The following is a 21,947-nucleotide window of genomic DNA, read 5'->3' as shown; positions in this document are numbered from 1 at the left end:
AAGAAAGGCCTGGCTGAAAGGGTGGCATCCAAACAGTGACCTAAAGGAGGACAGATATATATGCAAAAGCTCTTCTACAACGCGTGGCACAGAGTCAACATCATGATTTTTGTCTTATCACTATAATTTTCATAATTATCCAGAGACTTCTTAGTTGCCCAGAAAAGTGGCTTACGTAGAACTGGTTGAGACAACTCAAACTATTAATATTACTACAGCTACTACTGCTAACTGTATTATCAAGATTTGTTGAATACATTTCTAGTCTCAAGGTCCAAATTATAGAATCTGACCCTAAGAGAATAACTTTCCCAACTCTGTGTAAGAGAGATTCTCCTAAAATCCTGATTTCTTTGTAGATTTAAAAAAGTATCAAACTAACTTTCAGTTATAGATAACTGTTTATACATTTCTCTAGTTTTTAGTTAATTCCCTTTCCAGGAGCTTTCAAAACTAAAAATAAAAAGGTAATTCAAACTGTTACAAAGCTAATTGAAGAAATTTTGTTATATGCAGATTCAGAAATTATTTTTTTCTGATTATGCAGAGTGTGAACTTGGGTGAATCACTTCAACACTCTGGGCCTTTATTTTATACTTTATTACTTTCAAAATTAATTAACTCTACTGCTGCCTAGAATTCTTGCTTAAGTAAACAGAATTTTCTATGACTAGCATTAATTACTTACTCAATGGAGACAATGACAGCATTCAGTTCCTCAGCCATTACAGTGCACAGCTCATCATAATATCTGATTTCTAGATAAAAAAGAGAATGGAATAATCACTACAAATAGGTCATTTAATACCATTGAGTCTTAAATTCTGCTAAGTGTGGACAATTTTTAGACTTGGAGTTAAGTTACTAAAAATAAAAACATAGGCCAGGCATGGTGGCTCACGCCTATAATCCTTGCACTCTGGGAGACTTAGGCGGGTGGACTGCCTGAGCTCACGGGTTTGTGACCAGCCTGGGCCAGAGCAAGACCTCATCTCTAAAAAATAGCTGGGCATTATGGTGGGCACCTATAGTTCCAGCTACTTGAGAGGCTGAGGCAAGAGAATCTCTTAAGCCCAAGTGTTTGAGCTGTGACACCACAGCACTCTACCCAGGGTGACAAAGTAAGACTCTGTCTCAAAATAAATGAATGAAATAAAAATAAAAATATAATAAAAAGCAAATGCGAACAAATGTTTTAATAGAGTTAATATACAAATAAATCTGGTTTCCGATAAAATGCTATTATTATAAATAACAAGACATCCAGAGTAGATTTCGAGTGCGTCTTTAACTAATAAACATTTATTTCATAATGGACTATATGAAATGTACCACATTAATGTGATTTTATAGCTCTTCAAATGTACATAACCTTCCAAAAAATAACAATAAAAACTACAGCAAGTAAGCAACTACATAAAAGTTTGCTGTAACATCTTCATTTGCTGAAATTCAGGGAAGTTGCCAATTTGAAGAATATATTCTCTTTAAACCAAACATAAGAAACTAGAATTTTAGGAAGTTTGAGCATTTTTTAGAAAAAGGATTCAAAGGTCTGCAGTGACAGAAGCAATTTTATTGTGGAAAATTCTTGCCTTTATAAAGTTCATCTTGTCTATTTCCACTTACTATAATAAACACATAAGTTGGGCGGCACCTATGGCTCAGTGGGTAAGGCGACAGCCCCATATACCGAGGGTGGCAGGTTCAAACTTGGCCTCAGCCAAATTGCAACAAAAACTTCAAGAAAAATAGCCGGGCATTGACTCTGTCTCAATAATAATAATAATAAATAAAATAAACACATAAGTTAATTTTCTGGTTGATTTTCATTAAATCCCTTACTTGTTTTTTAATAAATTAAGGTCTACATTATGCCAAGAGACAGCCCAAGGCTTCCTTATAGGCATTCCAAGGTCGTCTTAGAACCAAAGGTTTAAGAACAACACAACCACCTGCAAAGCTCCACCAGCCCAGGCTCTTTCTTCCTCTGGCAAGAGTGATCAGTCAGAATTATGCAGAAAAGGTCAGGGAGACCCTGGACTCCACTCCTGACACCTGTGCTTACTGCCCTCATGTGAATCTTGCCTGGCCAGGAAGACCCTGGACTCCAGTCCTGACACCTGTGCTTACTGCCCTCGTGTGAAATCTTGCCTGGCCAGGGAGACCCTGGACTCCAGTCCCGACACCTGTGCTTACTGCCCTCATGTGAATCTTGCCTGGCCAGGGAGACCCTGGACTCCAGTCCTGACACCTGTGCTTACTGCCCTCATGTGAATCTTGCCTGGCCAGGAAGACCCTGGACTCCAGGCCACTCCTGACACCTGTGCTTACTGCCCTTGTGTGACTTTTGCCTGGCAGGTCTCAGTCTGTTCTAGGTCAGAGTCTGTCCTATTTGCGTTGTATCACTATGCTCCAGCACACACACATTAGAGTAAGCAGTGGTCTGGGTTGGCCCACAATTTCTCAAGCTTTTGCACTGAAGCACCACACCCAGGAAACATGCACACTCAGCGAGCATCTGCTGAGAACATGAACAAATCACTGAGTGAAAGAACAAACAATGGGTGTGGGAGTTAAATGAGATCGCTAGAAAAAGTTATGCTTCTGACCTTTATTGCATTTTTTTAAAAATCGTATAATAATAAAAGAGATAAATAATCATTGCTTTTAAACTTAGGAGATGCCAAAAGCTTAGGGCTGAAGATGAGAAGTAGGTCACCAATCATTACAGCAGCGAGAAGGCCCCAGCTCCCCCTGCTGTTTACTGGGCCACCTGCCATCTGGAATGTGTTCTCTTCCTGAAAGTTATCTAACTCTGAAGAAAACATTCTTGAACTCTGTAAGACCGTTCCTTTTGTATTTTAATCTTTGTTTTCATAAGCAGATAAAATGTTGAGTTAACATGTATATTAAGAACATACCCGTTCATTTTGTAGAAATGTCCCAGACCATGAGGGAGCTACGGGCAGCAAAAGAGCCCGGACCGTGAAGCCTCACCTTGTCTCGGGGCAGAAAGCTATTACTAGTGCTTCACATTGAGGCAGTCTAAGGGTTAGATCACAGGAAACATTTTCATCAGGAGGAAAAAAACCCAGATTCCCTGAATTAACAAACAAACTTCCAAGCAAAAACCTTTACTTGGGTAACCACATAATTTATCATACAAAGGGTTTGGATGACAGTGAAAAGGGGACACAGCTAACAATTATGTTGGGATAATAAGGGCAACTGAGACTGTTCAGGGGAACTGAGACAAAGGGCCCCTGCTCTTTCCCCACTAAGAAAGACAGATTCAGTCACACACACACCCCCCCAGGGCCAGCCCCAGTGCCAAACGATCTGGGGTGATCAGGACATACTTGCGCTTGCCAAGGCCCAGCCTCCTCCGTGGACATACACAACGCTCCGCTGCAGCGGCTCCTCTGGCTTTCGAGGGCCTTCGAACACCCTGACTTCCACGCCATCAAACTCGGTGTCTGTCACCTTCACTTGGGCAGATGACCAGGCAGTTTTTTTGCCGAAAGAAACAATGATAAAATTCAGTGCAAGCAGGTGATGGCTCAGTCCCAGGTAGTGTATGAGGTTACTCTGCAGGATGAGGGAAGAGATAAAGGACAGTCCAGTCACCTCTGTCATCACCAGAGCTACGTACACTAACGCTCCACATCCAAATCCCTACAAAAGACTGCACAGCAACCTCAAACTCCTGGGCTCAAGTGATCCTCCTGTCTCAGCCTCCCTAGTAGCTGGGAGTGCAGGCACCCACCACAATGCCCAGCTAGTTTTTCTATTTTACTAGGGGAGGGGGTCTCGCTCTTGCTCAGGCTGGTCTCAAACTCCTGAGCTCAAGGAATCCTCCCACCTTGGCCTTGGACATTTTTAAAACAACCAATTGTATTTACCTTTTGTTTTTAGAGTGATAAAATATTTTCACTCATAAACTCTCATTTTCTTTTTCTTTTCTTTTTTTTTTTACAGTTTTTGGCCAGGGCTGGGTTTGAACCCACCACCTCTGGCATATGGGCCAGCGCCCGACCCCTCTGAGCCACAGGCACTGCCAAACTCTCATTTTCATATCAACTCTGACAAAGGAATTAGACAGCTGTCACCAGCACCATTTTCTTAAGAAGGCTTAGAAATGAACTAAACTTGCCCATTTAGTTAGTGGTAACTTAGGACTTGTGAATGGATGCAAATCTCCTTTTTTTCCTCTAAATAAACCCATAGCTGTTCCAATAACATACTTCAAGTGGGGAAAGGATATTTCATTTAAATGCAAATAAAAGAGGGAAAAGTTTTATGTTTACATTAAGTATTTGTGAGGTGCTTTGAAGCTTACACATTAGAGTCCAGTTGTTTGTGAAGAGAGGTGAACTGGGGCTCTGGCATTTGCAGGCAGACCAGCAGAAGTACCCAAGAGCTTTTCACAATTGATCTTAGTCAACAGGCCAAGAAGGAGCAATAACCAGGAGCTTTCTAGAAGTGTGTCTGAGTCTCCCCTCCTCTAAGTCTCCTCCTCTCTGAGCCCTGAGGGAACTCAGTGTTCCTGGGAAGTCCTGGCTGCAGGAGTATAGACAGAAGAGACGGAGGTTGCCCACCCAGAAAGACCTTTGAGTTGGTTCCCCTCTTTCCACTTGTACAAGTCCTCAGAAAGGGGACAGCTGGAGAGTGACAGTGCTCTTTTGCAGAACATAAGACGGAACACTGGTGGCTAATGAGACCATGAAAGCCATCCTAAGATTGAGGAAACAATGCTCTTGGCAGAAATCACAGCTACACGGTGATGTCTGCAATGCTCAGTTACACGGCTTCAAGCCCAGGCACGGGTAGGCTGCAGTGTCCTCCAGGGTCACAGGAGAGCTCGTCCCTCAGCCTCTGTGCAGCCTGGCTATGGGTCTCGGTGTGCCTATAACTTTATTCCTCTGCTGAGTGTGTGTACACACCCTGTCATGAAAAGAATTAGAAAGCAATGCATTATAAAACCATTAGCAAGTGTTCATGAAAAGCAAGGACTAGAAGAAATGCATTGAGCAGTGAACAGCCATTCCAGAAAATCCATTAATACTCATTTGCTGGCAAGTATAAGCAGCAGAGAAAATGAATATTAATAAAATAATTCATCATCAATATGTGCCCTGACATCAATTACCCAAATTTGCTGAAAAAGTTAAAACAACCGTCAATGTCTGTGACCTTGAATAAATGCATGTGTGTGATCACACAGAAGATTCTAGCCATTGATTCAAGTTCTCTGCCAACTCATCAATAGAGTTTTGTGGTGAAATGTTAGTCTGACTTGGGGAATATCGAGACCTGGCAGGGCACAGCTAAGAATAACCGTATTTACCAAGGTTTCTAAAGCACATACAACAAACCCTCGTCGACACAGATGGACACAGGGTCCATTCCACTCATCACAAGACAAGTGGTGTGAGAGGCAGGAAACAATGAAAAATGAACACAGAAACGGCAGAATTGGCCCTCTCGTATTCTACACTATGTTTTTTAATTAAATTAATACTTTATTAAGACATATTATTTAATATATGAGTTTCTTTAACCACAGGAAACTGTACAACACGTGGATTGCCTTTACTGGACAGAGGTGAGAAGACTGTTCATTTTCCAAGAGAACCCACCTAGGCTTCTTTTACATAACTTGTGCTGAGTACACGCAGGTGTGACTGGTGTCAATCCCTTTCCAGAAGCACCTCTGCGCATCAGCTTACGTTCACCTGCATGAACAGAATTTCCGAACAACCATCTGGGTTGATTGCAATAGTGACGAGGTGATGTAGTGGCAGAAGTGCTGATCAGGAAGCAAACAGTTTGTTTATGTAGAGAAAAAAGACAGGAGTAAGAAAGGGTAGGAGGATGGAGGGATGGATCCCAGAAAGCTGCTAAAAACAAACCTCTGCTCATGTTTGAAACTGTATTGATAAATTAGAGAACAGAACAGCTATCCAACAGCCCATCTCAAGATTGTTTCAAAATGTGAAAATGCAAGGAACTGAACAATAAAGTGTGTCCTTCACTACTTTGAATGTTAGTTATTAATAGTAGTTAGCACTACCCGAGAGCCTGCAGTAAGTGCTAGGGCAGGCTGTTAAATGTCAGCTACAATTCTGTGAGGTAGGTATCATCTTCCCTGGAGGGAGGGAGGAGAGACGGATGGGTATAGAACCTGGATTCTTAATACCACCAGGGGCCGCAGAATACAGAGAATTGTCCTAGGGGTGTGGCATGGCTCAGTGTGGGTGAGGAAGCTATTCTGAGCTCTATAGATGACATTCACATGTCTGAGAAGGCATGTGGCATGATGTAACTGGGAAACTGTCCAGCTTTTCTTCTCTGATGTGTACTGTTTCCCTTGGCTCTTCTCTCTGCTCCTTCCATGGCTACTGGCAGCAAATAAATGCAGCAGCAGAGCCTTTCTTATAGCTGTTATTTCATGAAGAGGCCATGAGAAAAATAGAGAAATGGAAGTTACTTTACTTCTTTTGATTCTTAAAAAGACTTTGTCATTTGGGGGATTAAAAAAATAGACGTTGATTTAGAATTACATGATGAGTAAGAAGTCTCCTAGAACAGAAGGTGACTTCTCAGGCTAGGTGGAGAGGAGAGGATCAAGTGTTGGAGATGAAATGAGGGCTGTATGACTAAGTATATGGGATCCAGTGAAAAAAGAACCCCAGGACGCAGTAGCTCCCAGCAGGTCTGTGGTGACTGAGCAGCTGACCATGCCTCACGCCCAGACAGGACCTTGGAAAGAGGCTGAATCCTCGGGAAGAACAGGTACAATGTTACATCTAGGTAGGTGGCACCTCAACTGGCTTAAAGTGTCCCCAGGCTCCAGCTGGCGAAGGAGCAACAGAAGCATTCTGTGTGCCCAATAAAGGCACAGAAGCAGGAAGGTCTTTGTGGATATCTTGCAGACAGACCTGAGACAGACTCTCTGTCCTCCACAGCTCATTAGATGGACTTGAGAGTTTGGCAGGGACAGAAGTGGGCACTCCTGGACCTGAAGAGTCCATTACTTTACCCTAGAACAAAGGCTAATCCAGGGATAGTAGCCAAACACCAAGGCCCAGGAAGAACAATGATGTGCACTGAGCCTGAGTGAGACCCCGAGAGCTTCCCAACCCTCCACCCCTCAGCACCATATGAGATCCTCCAAAATCTAAAAGGAAACAGTGATGAGTGAGAATTCCTAAGCTTACTGGGATTAAGTTCCTACTTCAAGAATGAATGCTCAAAATATAGATCAACTGGCTCGGCACCTGTAGCTCAAGTGGCTAAGGCTCCAGCCACATACACCTAAGGTGGTGGGTTTGAATCCAGCCCAGGCCTGCCAAACAACAATGATGGCTGCAACTAGCCGGGCATGTGGTGGGCGCCTGTGGTCTCAGCTACTTGGGAGGCTGAGGCAGGAGACTCGCTTGAACCCAGGAATTGGAGGTTGCTGTAAGCTGTGACACCATGGCACTCTACCCAGGGGGATAGCTTGAGACTCTGTCAAAAAAAAAAAAAATTATTTATATATATGTATAGATATATAGATATATAGATAGATCAACTTATATTTCTTGTATCCTTAAGTTTCTGAAATAAGATTCGGATTCACTTCTGTAATATTCTGGAATGAGCACAAAGTTTCCTAAGACCTCTTTAGAAGGAGCTGGAGACTCTGGGAGCACACAGAGGCAGCTCAGGGTCAAGGTCTGTGGCTGGGACTGCTGTGCCTGGTCTTGGCCAGGTGAAGAGCTCTAGGGCAGGGTCACAAGACTCAGCTCCATGACCATTCCATTCCAGGATCTGGGGGAAGAATTCTGTCCACAGAGATGGAAGCGTCTGCACAGCTCCTTAGACCTCAGTGGAACCAGACAGGGAAATCTGGTGGAGGTGCTGGATCCCTCCCCAGGCCTGACTGCAGGTGACCAAACTGAGCAGAAATGGTACTCTGTTATTAATATGTAAATTGGTCGTTTTATTTATGAATGAGATTGCTTTCTGTTGATTAATTAGACATATATTATGGAGTGTACAAGTATCCTATGGGCAGAGAACTTGGAGGAGGGAGAAAGAAACAATCTCCTGGAACTTAGAGTAACAGAGGGAACCAAGGCTGGAAAGGGAACAGCTGCTGTTGGTGAGTGACCAGCATTAAGTGGCAAGAGAGATCCGGGCTAGGGCTCACAGGCTCGGAGAAGAAAGGGATTTCTTCTGTCTGCTGACGAAGTCCAGTCAGGCTCCTGGTCTGAACTGGGCCTTACTGGAGGAAAAGGAGGCAAAGGCCCACAAAAGGACTGGAGCCAAGGAGCCAAGGTGTTTTAATTTGAATGCCTGGGGGCAGGAGGCAAGAGAACAGGGAATACAATAAAAGGTTAGTCTAAAAGAGATGCCTGGCAGAGAAGTCAGTGGGACACCCCACAGCCAGCCTGCCTGAGTGAAAGGCCCAGCCCTCGGACCAGCATGGACCTCCCTGCACCTCAACATCCCTCTGCTCTGTGGAAATATTAACACCAATTATCACAAAAGATGGCTGTGGGACCAGAAACTGAAGCACATGGGACAGTGCCTGGGGCACAGCCCCGTACGTGAGCGCTGTCTCTGGTCTAGAAGATCACTGATGAAACAATGAGAGCCTAGGGACAGATATTCCCGTGTTTCTAGGGAAGCTGGGACTATCATTGCCTGTTATGCATGTTTATTGTTAGGACCACACTGCTCACCAAGTTCTGAATTTGTTACAGGTTGAAAAGATGTAAGACAATTATCTCTACAAAGCCTATTTGTATGCTTAATTCAGGCGAGGGCAGTGGGGGAAGGACCAGCAGCACACTGACACCCACACACATAAATTACTTAGCATCTGGCCAGGCTGCACCAGATACTCACAGCATGGGCTCTGCCTCACTGCCTGCCCCGCTCCCCACACTCATAGGTTTGGGAGCTACATCAGTGGTTTCCCCCCTTTTCTGGCATGGTCACTTTATTATGGCAGACAGCTTTTTCACTCTCTTCTCCATTTTCTGCTGTGCTCATGCTGACGACAGAAAAATCTCTAATCTAATGGAACATTTATTTATCGGCATGAAAATCTGGTGTGTATCTATTGTATTAACTTAACCCAGTGGTTCTCATAGCTAGGAGCATATCAGAATCATCTGGAAGCTTTTAAAAATTACTAGTGCCTGGATCCCATACCACACTTACTAAAAAATAATCTCTGGGAGTGAGACCTAAGGCATGGGTATTTGTTTAGCTTTTAAGTGGATTTGATGCATAGCAAGGTTGAGGATTACAAAGCAAATCAAGTCAGCTAATGCAACCAAGGTTTACTAAGTGCCTATTTGCTCACAACCACACTAAGCACTGGGGGGAGAAACATGAACAAAGAACAAGGGGCTGCTTCTGAGGAATGCACAAGGACAGGACTATCCCAGATGCAACAGGTGATCATGACGTGGTGTAGATACAGACCTTGAAGTACAGAGGTGCCTCACCAAGGCTGGAGAGGAAAGACAAGCTTGCCAAAGAGGCTGACAGTGTCAGCAAAGGTAAACTGAGTTTTAAAGAATGATCAGTAGTCTGGGCAGGAGAGAGGATTGGGGAAAGGCATACAGAGGTTTCTGGTTGTGGGCAGGTGTTCCAGACTGCAGTCCACCACCCTTGACCTGTGAGGATAGGAGGACTTGGTGCAAGGCATCAGTCTCTTTCCTGTTATCAGCTAGAGCAAGGTTAAAAACATGATCTTCCTTGCTTCCTTCCTTCCTTGCTTCCTCTACTCTAACTAAGACTGATCAGAGAATAGGCTCTCTGGGCAACATTTCTGAGAGGATTTAGGCCACACAGTAAATTCCACCAGAGAAGGAAAGTCACTTTGCTCAGGGAAAGCAGGAATTGTAAAGTTGAATAAAATAAAAAATGAAACCTTGGGGCAAGGACACCATCACTTAAAACTCTGGTGGGCAGGAGAGGAGGATCTAATCAATAAGAGACAAAAAAAGATCAAGAATGAGGATAAATTTTTAATGTGGCAAGAGAAACAAGAAACTGAAGTTAAGGGGAAGAGTTTCAAGAAAGAGAAAGCTTTGAACATCTGAGAGAGGCCAGTTGGGCCACCTATGAGCCTGAAAGCCAGTGTCACATGGGGCTGAAACCAGGCTGTGACAGGCTGCTAAGAGAGTGGGAGCTGAAGAAATGAAGACAGGGAATGCGGATGGGCTGCTGTCACCGCAGAGATAGGGAAGGGAGCAGGACAGCATGCTGACCTGGGAAAGACACTTGAGCATGCTGCGTGGGAAAGAGCTTGTGAAGAGGGACAAAGTAAGAGAGGTGAAAAGGACTGAGTGGACATGACCCCAGAGGAAGAGGAGGAGATGGAAGCAGATGGAAGAGTCTGTTCCAGGTCAGCTTACAGCGGGCAAGGAGCAAAAGTGAGGCTCATCTCTAAACAACTTGATGTCTGTTGATGTTAGTCTATTTTTATCCTAAAGAAGATAGTGACTTTTCAAAGACTGTCTACTCTGATGTCAATTCATTGCAACTCATTGTTCCAGCCTCTTACATCTGAGGAAACTGTCCTGACTAGGCTCCCCAATGACGGCATGACCCCAATGCCAACCAACTTCAATGACTTCACTGGGCCTCTCTGAAGACATCTGACAATGGTTCCTTCTTGAAGCTTCTCCCTTAACGTTTCTAGTCTCTCATCTCTCTTCCACACTAACAATTCATCTCCCTTCTTGTTTTTGTTTTTTGGGTTGTTTTTTTGGTCTTTTACTGATTGGTTCTTCCTCTTCTGCCCAACATCCCTTTAAATGATGGTGCTCTCAGCTGGGCAGGTGGCTCAGACCTGTAATCCCAGCACTCTGGGAGGCCAAAGAAGGAGGATCACTCAAGCTCAAGGGTTCAAGACCAGCCTAAGCAACACAGCACAACTGTCCCTATAAAAAATATTAAAAAATTAGCCAAGCATGGTGCACACCTGTAATCACAGCTACTTAGGAGGCTGAGGCAGGAGGATTATTTGAGCCCAAGAGCTAGCCCAAAGCTAGACCCTGTCTCCAAAAAAAAAAAAGCTGCCACACCTATCATCCTAGCACTCTGGTAGGCCAAGGCGTGAAGATTGCTTGAGCTCAGGAGTTTGAGACCAGCCTGAGCAAGAGCAAAACCTCATTCCTACTAAAACTAGAAAATCTAGCCTGGTATTGTGGCAAGCTCCTGTAAGTCCCAGCTACTTGGGAGGCTGGGGCAGAAGCTTTTAAAAATTATCAGTGCCTGGATCTCATGCCACACTTACTAAAAAATAATCTCTGAGAGTGAGACACTTGAGCCCAAGAGTTTGAGGCTGCTGTGAGCCATGACACCACAGCATTCTACCTAGGGTGACAGAGTGAAACTCTGTGTCCAAAAAAAAAAAAAAGATGTTCTCCAAAGTTCAATTTTTTTAATTCATCAACTTTGTGATCCCTTATTTCCTTGAGCAAGCTAACGTACTATCACGGTACAGTGCCTGGCAGACAGCAAGCACTTACTGGCAGCTTATTAAATTGAATAGCTGTGACCTCTGTTCATATACTGATGACTCCCATGTCTTGATCTCCAGTCCCTGATTTATCTTTCTCAAGCTCCAGGGCCACATTTCCAACCATCTCCAGGATCTAGCCCATAAGTTCCTCAAAATTACTCTTTTCTCCAGCCCCAACACAATTCATTACAGTAAACTTTCAGTTAATTTTCTGATGATAAGTCTAGCATCCATGCTAAAAACCTCAATCTCTGTTTTCATAGTTCCTTCCTTCTCTTCTATGATTTCCATCATCAATTCCCGTTCATCCACTTGCCAACATTTCCTTACTCTTGTTCCACCTGCACTCTCAAGGCTTCCATGGCTAAGATGCTCATTACTTTATGCACTGGACTGGCTGACAAACTTCAATTCTGGACAACTTTCTTCTTTTCTCTCACTGCTGCAGCCTGCTGTCAGAGTCCCTTCCATGAAGGACCGGTTGGTCACCTTACCTTGCTTCTTAAAAACTTCCGTTGACTTCCTATTTCCTGTAGAAAACAACAAATCTGAACTCTACATTCCAACCTCGTTCCTCACCACCTCACCAATGCACTCAAGCATAGCATAAGTGTATTATTATTTTTTTTAACCTGCTATTTTCTTTGGCAATGCTCTTCAGTAGTATGCTGAAACCAGCTCTTGCTGGTTCACAAAAACCAAATGATAAATTTACAGGAATTTTGCAAGTCAGTTGACATTAGGTCAACCTCTTGAACTTGGCCACGGTGAAAGTATTTACACCATGGAAGTCAACACACGCTACAAGTCAGGGAGTGTGTGTACTCGCTGAGGCTCCAGACATGGTGGTCCCCATCCAGTAAGGAGCCTTTCCTATCCTGTCCTTGCTATTTTCCTTTACTCATTTTTGTATAATGAACCTGTTATCCCACGCTGAAGGTGCACACAGACCCAAAAAGCTTTGTGTGGGGCACAGGTGAGCCCTCTATACATTGCAAAGCACTAGAGGGAAACTGTAAAGCACACAAACAAGCGTGTAATTTTGCTCTACTATAAAATTTCAAACTGTTTGCTCACATATCCAAGCATTTCATTACAAGATACAAAGCAAACCACAGGAGAACCTCACTACCACTTTGTAACAACATGACTTGGACCAGAGAGAGAGCTCACAGAGGGTTCCTATACCCTAACTCTCCTACCTAGAATATTCAGTTTGTTCTCTCCTGCCCGGCAAACCTCTAGGGCTGCAATTCAATCTCAGGGAGAGAAAAAAGGGAAGCTCGTCTCTTTCTAGTTCCAATCCTTTTTGTTTGTTTGATACTATCACACAGAATACAAGAAGTTTCCATATTGCCAAAATACTGGCTTAGCTCCCAAATCCTGCCACATTCCAGAGGCTATGTCAAGAGGAACAGCTCAAGTGAGCTGAGATTTGCTCTGTCAGTCACTGGTCTCACTGCGGACCAATCTCAGACCAAGGGCGGCCCAGTGAACCACCCAAGGTCACCTGTAGTAAACAGCAGGCTGGGTCTGAACCTGAGCATTCTTGCTCTCAAACCCTCACCTGTCACTTTCTATTGCCACTTAGAAGTTTATTCTCTAACCTACATCATAAAATTGGAAATTTTTATATCTAAGATGAACATTTAGCCTCCCACATTTACACACAGTAAAGGGCCAGAAAGGATGTGTGACTCACCTAGACTCAGCGACAGCAGTTCCAGACCAAGCAGCAACCCTCCATCCCCTTCTTCCAACTTGTCCTCAGCCCCATGTTTCTCCCTCAAGCCTTCTCTGATAACACCTCTCCCTCAGTCCTACTCCTGTCTCCTCTCCTTTGATTCCAAACACAGGCATGTGAAAATGAGACTTTTAAAAAACTCAGTTCTTACTGGTGGGACCACACCTATGGTGCATCTTACAAGGGTACATGTGAAACTTACTAAATGTACAATATAAATGTCTTAACACAATAACTAAGAAAATGCCACGAAGGCTATATTAACCAATTTGAGGAAAATATTTCAAATTGTATATAAAGCCAGCACATTGTGCCCCATGACTACATTAATGTACACGGCTATGATTTAATTTAAAAAAAAAAAAAAAACAATAAAAAACTGAGTTCTTCTTTCCTCCAGTCTCTGTTACCTATCTAGCAGTTGTGAGCTCCTTGGACAAGGTCTGGGTCTCAGGGACCAAATCTTTTTCTCACTGACTCATGTATAAATGCCTTTCCTAAAGCCACCCAAACTGCTAAAAGCCTCCCTGATTGCCAGGACAGTAGCACTTGTTTTTATCAGAGTGCTCCAAGTATCGGCTAACTAAAGGCAGCACAAAAGAATTAAACTACTAACAAAGCCCCGGACTCCATCCAGCAGAAGGGCTACTCGGAGCCTGCCTGCCCACCCACGCCCAGGCCTGACTTCACAGCAGCTACACAGGATGTTCCAGGAGCTAGGTTAATCATCTGCTTTGTATGAAGGGCAGAAAGCAGCAAATTTGAAATAGCCTTTGAAAAATTATTTCTTTTTTTTTTTGCAGTTTTGGCCGGAGCTGGGCTTGAACCTGCCACCCCCGGTATATGGCGATGCCCTACTCCTTGACCCACAGGCACCGCCCAAAAAATCATTTCTTACAAAAACACACAAACCCAAAAGATACAAGGCAAATTATTTCTGTAGACATCTACAGGTATCTGAAGAGCCAAATTCAGGTGACGATTACAATGAATTAAGTATCCTTTGAACACATCCACATGGTGAGGCTCCGAGGAGTCAAACGCTTTGCTCAGGATCATAGAGGCCCAAGTGGCAAAGCAAGCACGGGACTCAAAAGTTCAACTCATTCTGACCCCTCACTCTAAATATTATTACTAAGAGCTCAGAAGATAATCTCTAAGTTATTATTCAAAGCCACCGCCTCTCAGATTCTGTTGTACTTAGTAAAAGGTTTAAACTCAGGGTACAGAAGGGAAGTGGGTCACAAAATACATCCCCAAACCTAACTGGCTGGCAGCTACTCTCTGCAGCTATGAGCAGGACTGGTTTGCCTACAAAAACAGAGCCTGAGAATTAGCATCAGTACAAAGCCTCTATGACAACTAGAGTTTCTACAGCCAGCAGTTTCAAGTTCCTGCAGCTCAGTGAGTCCTCGGCCTGAGGCATTAGTAGGCAGAATGGCTTCCCAGCCCAGAGGCTCAAGAAGGCAGGCGCTGGTTGCCAGGATGGGCTCTCCAAACAACGGAGGCTTTAAATCCAGTCCTTGTTGTAACAGCTCACTCCTGACAAACCTTTAATCTAGATCTATAGTTACAATAACCTAACTTTCATATTAAGTCTAAATCTAATACCCCTACAACAGAGGGGATAACTACGCTGTCCTGTGAGGGAAATTTATAGGTAAAATATTTCACCACAAGGAAAAAGATCCATATTTATTTTTCGTCCCCTTATTCAGCAAATATTTGAGTATTGCCTAGCAGACACCACAACCGGTAATATACAAGGAAAAATATAAACAGGGGGTTCCATCCTTAATAGGCTGACAGTGTTTAAGGCAGATATACAGCGGGTACCAAAATAATGTATACACATTTTAAGAAAGTAAAAACTGTATTAAAATTGTAATACTCAAGTCATGTTTGACTTCAGCAAATACAAGTGGTGCTCAACATGACTTGTATTCATCTTTTGTTACCAGTATACACATACATATATTATTACAATTTAATACAGCACATGGCAAAGCAAAGTGGAAAAAATACTACAGGTCACAGAGAAGGAGAAACTTCAACCGGGAGGAAGTTGCAACGAATGTGCTCACAGCAGTGGTACCATTTGAGCCAGGTCCCTAATTAAATAGATACCTAGGAATGCATGTGGGGAGCAAGGCCAGGCCCCCATCTCAGTGCAGCTCACTGCATCCTAACTGTTCACACTTGGCGTAAAGGGAACACCCCTGAATTTAAGGGGCCAACTGAAAATGATGTCGACACCTCTGGAGCGAACAAGTGCAGTAGTGTCTGGACGGTGACCCAGAACAGCCCGAAGGCTAATTACTGGGTCATTGGCTAAGTCTACATCGAGGTCCACACCCCACCGGGGGCTTTCAGAAAGGCTCACAGGAGGGCCACATGCACACTAAGACTCTGGTTCCAAGGTGACCTCTGAACCACACAGTAGGCCCAACCCAGGCAGTATAAACCCAACTCTCAGCCCTAACCAAACCCCTTTCTTGTTGGGCAATGGAGACCTGTTTGCTGTCTATTGTGAACCTATCTTTGGGGTGTCTGGTCATTCTGTGGCCACGAGTGCCCCAAGAATCAAGCCTGAAACCCAATGTAAGGATAAATAATTTGCCAGAAGAAATTTGGGAGAATATTCCAGACTGTGGAATAAAGTAAAGATGTACTACTGTTCTGTGGCCCTGAGAGAAACAGGATTGAAACCATGTTTCAAGGTATTAAAATATTCTTAATTTGATGACTGAATTTGGTCTTTTTGGACTTTTTAAGAACATACATGGTATTTTCCTGTCTGTTCCACCCACTCCCCTAACCCCCAAGACAAAACCCAAGGACCCCAAAGTCTGGTCCCTTTAAGGAAGGTGGCTCCCAGCTGAAGGGAGAGAGAAGTTGGCCTCACCAACGGGTCAGTAAATCGTTATTTTCTTTAGAATTCATGACATTTAATAAATCATTAATTTTTAAAGTTCCCCGGTTAAGGGAAGGTTGTAGAGAACTAGTTCTCTTCATTTCTATTGTCATCTTCACACAATCAGGCTGTCCAGCCCAGTGCTACTCAAAGGGCGGTCCAGAAACCATCAGCGTCAGGACTGTCCCCCAACCCTGCCTCCTCTCAGAACCCCTGGGCCGAATGAGGCGGCTGCGTCCCTCAGACACGGTGCCCCTCCGGCCTTCTCATCCTTCCCGCCCCACCTCCTGTACAGAACCCGACCGCACTCCGAACCAGCCACGTTTCTGCTCCCCAGGGTGAAGTCTGCTGTCTGCGCCTACCCTGGTGTCCACGCTCCATCCCGGCACCTGCACAAGGAGAACGCGCAGGGTGGCGGGGCCGCCCGAACTGCGGGACGGACCGAACCAGGACACCCAGCCGGCCTCCGCGGGGAGCTGCACGACCCCGCAGAGAACGCCCCCAGTCTGAAGATGAAGGCCAGGACTCAGAGCACCAGAAGGGACTCTGCGACAAAGAATTCCCGGCTTGGGGGAAGTGCGGCACCTGCACGCACACAGTCTCCGAGAGCCCGCTGCAAAGGGAGGGACGCCAGGACCCAGGAGGGGGAGGGCCCTGGGGACTGAGGAGGAGGAGGAGGATGGGGGCAGATGACGCACCCCCACTGCGAGGTCTGGCGAACAGCCAGAGACTGAAGAGAAGGAAGGAAAAAAAAACGCCAGATAAATGGAATTGTTTAATATTGGTGGACTTAAAAAAGACTTGGATTGTTAATTAAAATACAATACAAACCTCTCTGATGTTCTTATATTTAAGTGAGGTAATCAGATCCTGGCCAACCCCCAAATTTCCTGCCTGGTTTCAAGTTGTATCCAGAGGTGTTTAAAACAACTAGTGGAGCTTCAAACAATTTTTTCATCATCTCTTCTGTGAGGTTTGGATATGAAGTAAAAACTGTCACCAGAAACCCATCCACCACACTGTCACAGCACACGTATAACACTCAGCCCAGGCTGAGCACGTTTTAATGTTTTAACGCTTATTTCTCTGATTCTTCTAGTCCTGAAATGTTCTAGTGCAGATGTACCAGAGCCCAAGGAAAATGCTGTCTTTTTAAAAATTAGAAATTTTATTTCAGAATATTATGGGAGTGCGAAAGTTTAGGTTACATGAATTATTTTTGTACCGCTTGAGATAAAGTTTTAAGTGTGCCTGTCACCCAGTGTGTGTTGTACCCACTGAATGTGATTTGACCCATCCCCTCCCCCTGCCCAGTTTGTGCTCAGTTTTACTTCTGTGTACATGACTGCTGTCAGGTCAGTTCCACTTTAATAGTGAGTGCATGTGGTGTTTGTCCATTTTTGTGAGACTTAGCTAAGGAGAATGGTCTCCATTTCCATCCAGATTGATACAGAAGGAATTAATTTGGTTGTTTTAATGGCTGGATAGAACTCCATGGTCTACATGTACGACATTTTATTAATCCACTCGTGAATTGAGGGGGACACGAATTTTATCTTTTGTAATCCAGAGGCCAGCTGTACACTTCAGAGAGTGATGGAAAAGAGGAAGCCTATGATGGTCCTACTTTAGTGAGGCCAGGAAATCTGCCACTCCACACTCTGAAGAATGTTCTGAGTCAGGGAAACCATGCTTCCAAGGAGCAGAGGTATAACCAGGGCACTGCCTTCAACACTTACAACCCATGTCTAGGGGTTTTCTTGATAGTATCTATTTACAAAGAAAACAAAAAACAAAAAAAATTAAGTATTAAGTAACTTTACCTAGCATTTTAGAGATATTAATGCTTTCTGGAAGAGATAAAGAATATAACAAATTCTCCAAAATATTTACATCTAGTTTTATGTGAATTTTTTGAGACAGGGTCTTATTCTGTCACAAGTAGCCTTATCTATCACAGTTCACTGCAGCCTCAAACTCCTGTACTCAAGTGATCCTCCTGCCTCATCCTGCTGAGTAGCTGGAACTATAAGCATGTACCACCACATCTGGCTAATTTTATTTATTTATTTTTTTAAAGAGACGGGGTCTTTGTTATTCAGGCTGGTCCCACACTCCTGGCCTCAAGACCCTCCTGTGCCGACCCTCCATAGTCCTCCCACAGTGCTGGACTATGAGCCGCCGGACGGGCTGACTATGAGTTCTTTTTGCCATGTAGCTTTTAGAGTATAGCTGTGAAAATAATCAGAACTTTCACTTAAACTATGTGTTTGGGGAAAATATATACTTGGAACCAATCCAAGTGTGTGCCCCTGCCTCAACTCAGAAGAAAGCTTTTTAGTTTTCTTGTATTGGCTGTGTCTTCATTATTTTTCTCTGTGTACCATATTAAATATCAAACTGAGCATAATCACATTTTATTGCTTGGGAAGAGACAGGCATACACCAGTTAAGGCTTTTCAGGGAGACTACATCTAACATAAAGACTTAGCTTCTCTGTGGGTTTTGAGCTGAGTGTGACCTAATGATCTAATAAAGAAATGTAAACATAAGGTGCATACCACAGGGTGTTACTAAACATTATCAAACATGTTTCTCCTCTCATACCATGTACTGGGTAAATAAGGTGACTAGCATATTTTCTGTCTGGCAAAGCTTTGCTGAAAGTTATCATTTTATTGTTCTTTTATAACTTAAATAGGATCAAATAAAAGTGAATGAGGGAGCAAATGTCTTCACAGGCAATAGTTCTTTGCAGCCAGGTACTCTCCACGTAGCTCATAAGAGTAAGATGGACGTGTCCACTGCTTCACCCCAGCACAGTTCCTGGCGTTCAGGGTGTGCTCAGTAAACACTTGTGGAATAAATGAATGTCCATAATCACACCTACAAGCATATATTTAATCCTTGAAAACTATTTACCAAAACATGCATTGCTGTGTCTGATAATTAAGCGATTACTGAAATTTTAGCAAATACCCCAAATTAATCACATCTAGAAAATGTCCCCAAACTGCAAATAAAACATCTCACTGAAGTGCAATTATCCAGGCACTGTACTGACAAAATCAAAACATAAATTAACGATTATTCGATCCAGTTCAGAAGTCTGGTTTAGTTGGGAAATCCAGCCACATTGACATATGCAGCGAGGTGAGAGGATGCATCTTGTCTATGTGTGGTTGTGTAGAAAAACTGCCATAGTTGGAATTCACAGGTTAGAAGAACACCATTAAAGCCCCGCTTTTACTGGGCTAGTAAAGGCCTCTCTGGACCTAATTCTCTTCAATCCCAGCCTCAGCTCTCATCTCCTCATACACTTTCACTGCTAAATCCTTTCCTAAGGACAAAATCTTTACTAACTTAAACAGGATGCCAGTGAAATCATATAATTTTAAAACCCAAAGGGCCCGCAGTATGGACTCATCTGGGAAAAGTGAGGAGGTCATCAGACAGGGCTGGCTGGCTTCAAACCACCCAGCTCAAAGACACGGCTGGGTGGGAACCAGGTCTGCAGACTCCTAGCTCCAAGTTCTTTCACCACATCTCTAGGGGAAAAAAGCCTCCCATTTACAGCTCAGAAAGCATCCATAACTCTTTTCTCTTCTCCTCGATGGCAACACTGACAGACTCTACACCTGGGTTTTGGTTTTATTTCCTCCTCTCATTTTCCCGTTCCACCTGCCTCCAGGGTGCAGAGGGAGTGCCCATTTCTCACCGTGTCCTAAAGCCTCCCTATCCATGGTCTCTCTAGAGATGGATGCTGACCAGATCTCTGATGCTTCTAACATCTCTGGGTTCGTTACCTGCTCTGCACTTAGAATTTTAGAATGTTGGAGCTGGAAGGAAAACCCAGAGCACCTTTCCCAGACGGTCTGTAGAATGGCCAACAGAGACAAGCAGACTCAAAGTTTCCGTAATCGACTCAGTGAAGAAAGCTGTGTGTCAGTTCTCTCAGGGAGTCACAAAGCACATCGGCTTTGTAAACAGGGCAACAAGGTCTATGGTAAGAGGGACATTTAACTTGCTTCATATCTAGTCTCTTCACACCTATTAACTCCCCTTAAACCTGGCTGGGAAGGCCTGTCCAGCCCAGGCCCCTTGGTTTCACCAGTGAAGCCCGAGTCTGGTGTCTGCATGACTTACCAAGGTCTCACTCTATGTTGGGGCCAGAGTCAGGGCTCCAACCCAGCTGAGTCCCAACTGGGGCCTGCTCTCAAAGTACCGCTTCCTCTCTGCTGGGTCCATTTGTTCTAGTCTTCGGCACACACCCAGCCCTTTGCCTGGGACTATAAATGTCCACATGGTGCATGGCCGTGGGTGACAGGAGAAGGGTGGAGGTTTGTGCATGATCCTTGATCCTACATCCAGCTACACAGAACATGGGCTGTGCTGGTTTTCCTCACTCACACAACTTCTATGAAATACAAGTTAATGGGACATCGGGACATGCATAACCACCCTAAAGATCTTTCTCAGGGTCCCAGGGAATGAGAGGAGCAAGCCCAGAGCACAGTGTCCCGAAAGAGAATTGGGGCAAGGCTCTTCAGAAGGGGTCCTTGTCTCTAGTGGAAGGGGTGAGCGCATGAGCCCCTACAGAAGCTTGCGTTTGGCCAGCTGCCCGCCCCTCACCAGGCTTCCTCAGTCCTTAACCTGCCTCCCTCTTTTCTCTCCCTTTCCCTATCATCTCTCTCACACCAAGCTTTTCCCAGTTGATTTTAGAGATCCTGATATGCCAAGAATCAAGGTCTTTTCTCCATTTGTCCTTGGAGGAGGGAGAGGTAGGAAGAAGTAACATGAAAGAGTTTTAAGAGGAAAATGCAAGTCACACAAGGAAAGGTGGCCTAGCGCTTGGGCAAGCTGCTTGTTGGCTCTCTATTGGGGCATTTCCAGAACAGCTGTGAAGCGAATGAGCAGTAATGGGGGTACTGAGGGGGTGTCAGACAGTTCTCAGTGACACGAGGTGGCCAGAATTCCTCCAAACATCTCCTTCATTCTGACCTCACAGGTGACTCACAAAACGCTCACTTGGTTTTGCTCACGTTTACATGACTCCCTTCTCCTCTACCACCCCAGTGCCTTCCCCTGCCTCCCTGCAGTATGTTCTGGCCCTTCCTCTATGGCTGTCCCAGCTTGGTTTTACCCTTGTGAGTTTGCAGCCTGGTTGACTGAACTGCCCATCTGAAAGGTGCCACGTACTTAACTACCTGCTGGCATCTCTGAGTCTTATACCCTCACATTATTTTACTTGTTATGCAATTATGTCTCACCTTCCCAGACAGATCCTAACCCCTCAATCTGAGGAACCATCTGGAATATGTGAAAGTCGTGCAAATGAAAATTATTCAATAAATGTGTTAATTAAATAAAACATTAAATGAGTATTTGCTGTAGAACATAGGTCATAAACATAGGTCATGTCTTCAAGGGCCAGGGTGACCAATAAAAATGAGTCAAGCCGACATAATGCTTTAGAGAGCAGGGAGGCCTGCAGGGACCTAGGGAAGCAGTGCCCCGAGCAAACGGCAGCTGCTCAGTGGAAAGTGACTGCGTGGCCTGGACATCCCGGCCCAGTGCTACTGGACCATGACTGTACAAAAGAATAAGAAGTCCACATTATCATGTGAAATAGCTGGGATTTTACATCCTGCAATGTATTCAAAAATATTTAGCATACAGTGTAAGTCAGAAATAACGTGTGCAGTTAGTCTCCGGCTCTTGAGCTGGTTTGAAAGCCCATTCATTTTTCATAC

At 44.3% G+C, this 21,947-nt stretch overlaps 1 protein-coding gene across 2 annotated transcripts in view; it reads right to left on the bottom strand.

Annotated features, from left to right (window-relative positions):
- Nucleotides 1-21,947, bottom strand: part of NCEH1 (neutral cholesterol ester hydrolase 1) — a 61,822-nt gene that overhangs the window by 25,091 nt on the left and 14,784 nt on the right. For both annotated transcript variants that reach the window (XM_023515764.1, XM_012807920.2), the window contains exons 2-3: nucleotides 3,363-3,591; nucleotides 689-758 (exon numbers count right to left, since the gene is read on the bottom strand). In XM_023515764.1, coding sequence (XP_023371532.1) covers nucleotides 689-758; nucleotides 3,363-3,591 — 299 coding nt within the window. The remainder of the gene's footprint in view (nucleotides 1-688; nucleotides 759-3,362; nucleotides 3,592-21,947) is intronic.

Source organism: Otolemur garnettii, unplaced genomic scaffold (genome assembly GCF_000181295.1).
Source record: "Otolemur garnettii isolate 467f Iridium unplaced genomic scaffold, OtoGar3 scaffold00078, whole genome shotgun sequence".
In the NCBI taxonomy this organism is placed as follows: Eukaryota; Metazoa; Chordata; class Mammalia; order Primates; family Galagidae; genus Otolemur; species Otolemur garnettii.
This window is presented reverse-complemented; position numbering and strand designations above follow the sequence as displayed.